At 32.9% G+C, this 7,315-nt stretch overlaps 1 protein-coding gene across 2 annotated transcripts; it reads left to right on the top strand.

Annotated features, from left to right (window-relative positions):
* The first annotated feature begins 3,083 nt into the window (after nt 1-3,083).
* LOC131603561 (calcium-dependent mitochondrial ATP-magnesium/phosphate carrier protein 3-like) lies at nt 3,084-6,753 on the top strand. Of its 2 annotated transcripts, XM_058875917.1 has the most exons (5): nt 3,084-3,345; nt 3,531-4,065; nt 5,063-5,845; nt 5,970-6,060; nt 6,215-6,753. In XM_058875917.1, exons 2-5 carry the CDS (start codon nt 3,603-3,605, stop codon nt 6,405-6,407), a joined length of 1,530 nt encoding a protein of 509 aa, XP_058731900.1. In that variant the 5' UTR covers nt 3,084-3,345; nt 3,531-3,602; the 3' UTR covers nt 6,408-6,753. The 2 variants fall into 2 exon arrangements, with proteins under 2 accessions (XP_058731900.1, XP_058731901.1); XM_058875918.1 differs by lacking the exon at nt 3,084-3,345 and having other exon boundaries at nt 3,382-4,065.
* The last annotated feature ends 562 nt before the right edge of the window (nt 6,754-7,315 follow it).

The following is a 7,315-nucleotide window of genomic DNA, read 5'->3' as shown; positions in this document are numbered from 1 at the left end:
AACTACAACCATGCCACCCAACTAAAGGATGCAATCAAAAGTTTGATAAAGAGAGGTCGCTTGTCTAAATACACCAAAGGAGGCAATGGGGAACGAGAAGAAACGACGAAGAGAAATTCTTTGTCCACGGTAATTAATGTCGTGACTAACTGTGAAGAGGCTAGTATTGAAGAAAAATGGCCGATTAATGGAAAACGCCAACACACTGCAGACATTACAGGGGAAGCGCTATTGGAAAATGCTCCATAAAAAAGAACGATGAAGAGGGAAATTATGGAATTGATAGTCATCTATAAAAAAGAAAGAACCACCTCAGCAGACCTTTCTCGACGACCCTAGATGATGTGGTGTTGGGTCATCACAAAGAGCATCCACATTGAGTCAAGAGCAACACATAAGTGAGAGAGAACCCACGTATTCACCAAAAACCTTAAGGCGATAGGTGTATGAGTCTTCTCATTTATAAAGTGCTCAACCTCCACTATTCCAAGCAATGTGGTACTAACAACTTACACTTGTACACAATAATCTCCTCTCAAGTGTGATCACGACATTGCAAACACTACAACAAGACACGTTTGCCTGACCACGACATTGTCAGGAAGACTTTTGATACAAGGAGCCGGTCCATTAATTGAACCATTGTCTCTGATACCACTTTTCGGTCATCATAGGAAGCATCCACGTTGGGTCAAGAGCAACACACAAGTGAAAGAAATACCACATATTCACCCAAAACTTTAAGGTGATAGGTGAATGGGTCTTCTCATTTATAAAGTACTGAACCTCCAATATTTCGAGCAATATAGGACTAACAACTCACACTTGTACATAACATGTGGCTACCCCAGTTCACCTTAAGCTCAAATTCCATAATCTTCACGGTGAACCAGACATAATCAATGAAGAATCTCGCATGAGTCAAGTGTTGGTTTAAGTATAGTGTTAATAGTCTAGAAAAGAGGGTTGAATAGACAAAAATTTCTCTTCTTTTCAACTTTAAAAATCATATTTAACGAGCGAAAGTAAAAATGGTGAAAATGTTGTTTTAAAATGTTTTTAGATATTGGAAGAAGATTGATACTATACACACACCAATGATTTGATTTATTCAATAGACAATGCAATGACTAATGGTTAAAGCTTCAAACAAGATGTTTAATGTCTTTAACTATTTATCAATTTGAAGCAAATCTTAATTACAATTCTTACAGAATAATCAATAACAATATTCATTTGAAAAATCAATTCTAATCAAATATAAGCTTACACAAATTAAGACTATGAACACAATAAACTTAATCATCATACAATTTTAAGTGATGGATCTAACAACTAAACGTAAACATGCAATAATATACATATTTTTAATATTGATTTTTCTAATCAAATAATAAAAAATAAACAATGTTTTTTTATTAATCAATTAGTGGACAATTAGTTTTTTTTTAATTTAAAAATATGGGTAGTTAGTGAGAGAATTTCGGTGCTAAAAATTGTGAAGTGACTTAGAGTAAATTTTGTTTACAATATATATTTAATTTAATATTAATCTGAAATAAAATATATAATATTAGCCATATATTTAATTAAGTTTTGATACAATAATTAATAAAAAATGAAATGAGATTTACAATATCATAATTTTAGAGCTCGTTTAACCCATCTTTTTTAAGTCTTAAAAGTTACTTTAAAGTTAAAATTAAAAATAAGAACTTTTAAAATAAAGTTAAAGTTGTTTGGTTATGATTATTTTTAAAGTTATTTTTAATTTAAAAGTTGTTTCGTATATATATATATATATATATATATATATATATATATATATATATATATATAAAATGAGTATTATTTAATTGTTATATTAACATTTATAAGATAGTGTATAGTAGAAGAAATTCATAATATTATTATTGAAAATTATTATACAATAAAACAAGATATAATATATAAAATGAATAAAAAGTTGGACAATACTAGTATCTACAAAAATGATGATGTAAACACAAGAAGAAAAAAAGAATAAATAAAACATAACTCTAGATTTTATGAACCATAGAAAAAATTAAAAAATTTCCATCTACTACATTAGCGCCATTTTTTTAAAGAAAAGTGCTTTTGTTGGAATTCGAACCGCGACCACATGTTTTAAGCTCCGAAAAAGTTGGTTTCAACGCCTTTTTTACAAGCTCCTTTTATTCAATTTTTTGTCTTTAAAAAAAAGCTATTTTTTTTTATAAGAGCTTTATGAAAAATGTGTTTGACCCTCCATCTCCTTATAAGGAGAAGAAAAGTAGATAAAAAGTTGGGCCAAACGAGCTCTTAATATGTTATATTCCAATCACATAACATATAACATGTTATTATTTCTCTCCTTAAATATCTATACACATTGGTTGTAATAAATAGCTAAAAAGCTTAAATATAAGTTTATAATAATAAATCTCTTTAAAAAAATTTATATTGTCTCAAAAGAATAATAAGGCTAAAAAGATTGATTTTTTTTATGAAGTTGACTCACACATTAATAAATAATAAGTTCAACTCTTGCTATAAATTAAAAGTATGTCTTGAATAATTTATAAATACTTTTGATAACTATGAATATTTCATTCTACTCTACTTTTAATGATGTTATAAAATTTGTTTATTTAAGAAATCAATATAAAAAAAAGTTAAAATATGAAGTTAAAAGTATACAAAATATAATTAAAGAAAAAGTTAGTAAGTAAATTTTAATACATATTAAAATTAAATTATAATAAAGTATATAATAACTAATCATATCTATAATTAAAGAGGAAGGTTATTTTTATTAATAATTAAAAAATAAATATTAAAAAGTTAAAGAAAAAGTTATAGGAAACAAATAATAATAAATTAAAAAAGAATTAAAAAAAACTCATAAGAAGTTAGTGAAAAATATGAATGACAACGGATAGCATCGGATGCGAGTTTCACACTATCCAAATACCCGAAATCAAGACCCAAACCAAAATTCAAACTCACAAAATTATTCAGATGACAAAATAAAACTCACGTCCATATTCATTGATTCACGTCTATATTCATTGATTCAGTTTTTTTATCTGAACTCGAACCTGAAACACTAAACACATTCGATAACAACCAGATTCAACAGATTTTGATATGCCTTCCCTATTTAGGTTAATTCAATCACAATCTAAATCTCTCCCCTCTTAATTACCTGATTTTGATTCTACGTAACTCCGCAACAAACAAAACGGAAATCATTCCCTTATTTTACCATATAAATAATAATTAATTTTCCATTCTCAAACCCTCGTCGAGTCATCATCCATTACACCCTTTCTTCAATCTCAGGTAACTTCTCTTCTTCTTCGTTTAAACTGTGCTTGACTGTTCTTACTCTCTAATAATTTTTTATTGATTTTTCTTCTCTCCTTTGACTTCTTCAATTCAATTTTATTCTCTATAATACTATTTTTATTCCTCAGTTTCAATCTCTTGATTTTACCCTTCTAACCCCACTATTCTTCTCTCTTCAGATCTAAACCCCAATGCTTCACTGGCTTTTCCTCAGAAAACCTCAATACTTTTGAATTTCCATTAACTGCAACATGTCTGGGGCCATAGACATGGATCACGTCGGTTTTTCCAAACCCAAATCATCTCCGGCGCCTTCTCAGGCCACCGATCACGGCCGCGGCGGAACCTCCGGTAAGAAAACCGCTTCAATTTCAATGGATCATGTTCTTTTGGCTCTGCGTGAGACTAAAGAAGAAAGGGATCTTCGTATTCGGAGTTTGTTCAATTTCTTTGACGCTACCGATGATGGCTACTTGGATTATCCTCACATTGAAGCGGGGTTGTCTGCACTTCAGATACCGCCGGAGTATAAGTATGCTAAGGAGCTTTTCAAGGTTTGTGATGCGGATAGAGATGGGAGAATCGATTATCATGATTTTAGACGCTATATGGATGATAAAGAACTTGAACTTTATAGGATTTTTCAAGCGATTGATGTTGAACATAATGGGTGTATTTTGCCTGAAGAACTTTGGGATGCACTTGTCAAGGCTGGTATTCTTTTAGCCCCTCTCATGTCACTTTCTGTTGGGAGTGTTGTTGTTTTCAATCTGTCCCTTTCACCCTTTCATGCATGTTCAATTTACTTATTTATTTTGATGTGAGTATGGTGTTGATTGTTGCTTAGCGTTTTTACTTTTCGTTGAGTGGGCCTAGACTTGTTGATAGCATTTGATGCTACTCATCAACTTAAACTTGCGTTTGTTTAGAAAACCTTAGATTGTTATGCTATACCCGTATTTGTAGATTCTATAGAACCTTTCTAAATGAATATGAGTTATGCAAATGTGCCTTCTAGAGTGGGCAAGTATCTTATATGGACTATGGTGGGCCAATCCTTGAAATTGTTTTAAAAACTAACAACATCAGTGCTTCCTGTCCGGTAAATAGAAATTTGTGGTATTACGTCCTTACAACTTCAACTGGCGTCGATTCAACAGTAAGCATAGAAAATTAATATTAGTGCATCACAACTAAACTTTTATCAGTTTTCTCTAGTTTTTATTAAATCAACGTTGATCCGGTCATTGTCTATGCCGTAAAGATGTGGTGGACCTTGAACTTCTACTTAAAGGTAGAAAAGTTTTGACCGATTTTGGAATATTGATTCATCCTAGACTACATGTGATGGTTGCTCACCCATTGTTATAAATTATAAATATTATCAGTCACACATGAACAAATGTTGAGAGACTGCTGAGGTTTTGTAATCATTCACTGCTTTGGTAAACCTTGTGAATATGTGTTTCTTTTGTTATAGAAATTGAATCTTTTTTCAAAAGAAATTTGTGACCAGCTCTGTGGATTTGTACTGTGTTTGGAGCTTGTGATGGCCGATTCAAATTTAATCTTTGATGGTGGATTCTTTTGTATATTTTGTGCTTACTTGCTTGCCTACTTTTGTGTTTGGGATAATCTGCTAAGGCCTTATTATTTATATCGGTCTTTAAGTTAGTATTTATCATAAACGAAGTTAGCTTTGATGTTGCAGGGATTGAAATTGATGAGGTAGAACTTGCGCGCTTTGTTGAGCATGTTGATAAGGATAATAATGGAATTATCACTTTTGAAGAGTGGAGAGATTTTCTTCTGCTTTATCCTCATGAAGCAACCCTTGAAAATATATATCAGCATTGGGAGAGGGTGTGCCTTGTAGACATTGGAGAACAGGCTGTCATTCCTGAAGGCATCAGCAAACATGTGCACAGGAGCCGATATTTTATCGCCGGGGGAATAGCAGGAGCTGCTTCTCGCACAGCAACTGCTCCTCTTGATCGTCTAAAGGTGGTATTACAAATTCAGACTGGAAATGCTTCAATTATGCCAGCAGTAATGAAGATATGGCAACGGGATGGTTTATTAGGGTTTTTCCGAGGTAATGGATTGAATGTGGTGAAGGTTGCACCAGAGAGCGCCATCAAGTTTTACGCTTACGAAATGCTGAAAAATGTAATTGGAGATAGTCAAGGGAACAAGTCAGATATTGGGACCGCCGGAAGACTTTTTGCAGGTGGCATGGCTGGTGCCATTGCGCAGATTGCTATCTATCCTTTGGATCTAATCAAAACCAGGTTACAAACTTGTGCTTCTGAAGGTGGAAAGGGTCCTAGGCTTGGAACACTTACCAAAGATATATGGGTCCAAGAGGGACCCCGCGCTTTCTATAGAGGGCTTGTTCCGTCTCTTCTTGGTATGATTCCTTATGCAGGCATTGATCTTACTGCTTATGATACCTTGAAAGATTTATCCAAGAAATATATTATTTATGACAGAGGTACGATATTACTTCAACTTCTTCATGACTTGAAAATTTTATTTCCTTTGTACACCTTATATTCTTATTGGTAAATTGATCATTCAACCTTTTAAAGTTTTTTTTTTTTAATTCCTTTTAATAGAACCTGGTGCTCTAGTACAACTCGGCTGTGGAACTGTTTCGGGAGCTCTTGGAGCTACTTGTGTCTACCCACTGCAGGTTATTCGTACAAGGTATTATTTTGTGCCAGAAGTTATGGAAAAAAAAATTTAAGAGACCAAAGTGAAACTTAAAGAATAACCTAAGACACCAAAAATATAATTTAGCCTTTTAGAATCAATACCATATGTATGTTTTTGACTCGCATTACATTGTCATGCTTCTCAGGTTGCAAGCACAACCCACAAACACTTCTGGTGCTTACAATGGAATGTCTGATGTTTTTTGGAAAACCCTTAAGGACGAAGGCTTTCGAGGGTTCTACAAGGGACTCATTCCAAATCTCCTCAAAGTTGTCCCGGCTGCAAGCATTACTTATATGGTTTATGAAAATATGAAGAAGAGTTTAGATCTTGAATAGAGTTTGTTATAGTTATTGCCAATAGCTAATTTCAAATGTTGTATAGGATGTCTTGAATTGTTGATGGTGACAAAAAAAGAGCGATTAACTAATCGTGTAGGAACTAAAACAAGTAGTGATTCTTCGAGGGTGTTAGAACATGATTTGTAGTCAGAAAGTTTTTCCCCATGCTTATCTGAACTAAATGATTGAGAAATTAGGATTGCGTTCTATATATACCAAGTTATTAGGCAGTGTCCATTGCATATGTAATTTGCTGGCTATTAATTTCTTATAGAAAAAATTGAATATATCATTAACAGACAGATTGGCGCATGACTTTGTAATGGTGGATATCATTGATGGATGATACTCTTATGAGGTTTTATGAAACAACAAGTTGAGTAATTTTTTGCACAACGAAATACATTCCTACAAGTTGATCTGTTTGTGTTGAACTCTGAATGCATGTGCAAAGAGCAGCATTTGTTGAAAACAAAATTGAGATTACTGGTGTGTTTGTGATCGAAACACACAATTGCTTAGACCTTAGTCGTGTTTATGATCGAAACACTTAATTGCTTAGAGCTTAGACCTATGATCGCCTGTTTGGAACTACAGTAGATAGTTTCACCTAAGTTCTGAGTTTGTGACACAGTTTCATCGGAGTTCCAAACACTCACTGATGTGAGAGATTGAAATTCATTTTAATAGAGTACTAGATGTCAATCTTAGTGTTTTTGTTTGCTCCACCATTGTACAGGTAAAAAAAGACACTCACTGATGTGGAGATGTTATGCTCTTCTAAGTAATCATGGACAACAAATGGACACACCTCATCATCACATAAATTCGAAAAATCATGGACCACAAACATGTTTACTGCACAAGGTAAATGATGACAGTGGAAAACACTTAAGTTTTCTATG

The sequence above is a fragment of the Vicia villosa genome, linkage group LG5, assembly GCF_029867415.1.
Source record: "Vicia villosa cultivar HV-30 ecotype Madison, WI linkage group LG5, Vvil1.0, whole genome shotgun sequence".
NCBI lineage: Eukaryota > Viridiplantae > Streptophyta > Magnoliopsida > Fabales > Fabaceae > Vicia > Vicia villosa.
This window is presented reverse-complemented; position numbering and strand designations above follow the sequence as displayed.

Excerpts from the sequence above, each read along its gene's own strand:
- LOC131603561 (XM_058875917.1), top strand. The coding sequence starts at position 3,603 with ATGTCTGGGGCCATAGACATGGATCACGTCGGTTTTTCCAAACCCAAA. Across the intron at positions 5,846-5,969 it reads ATATATTATTTATGACAGAG|AACCTGGTGCTCTAGTACAA; the intron begins GTACGATATTAC and ends TCCTTTTAATAG. Across the intron at positions 6,061-6,214 it reads CTGCAGGTTATTCGTACAAG|GTTGCAAGCACAACCCACAA; the intron begins GTATTATTTTGT and ends CATGCTTCTCAG.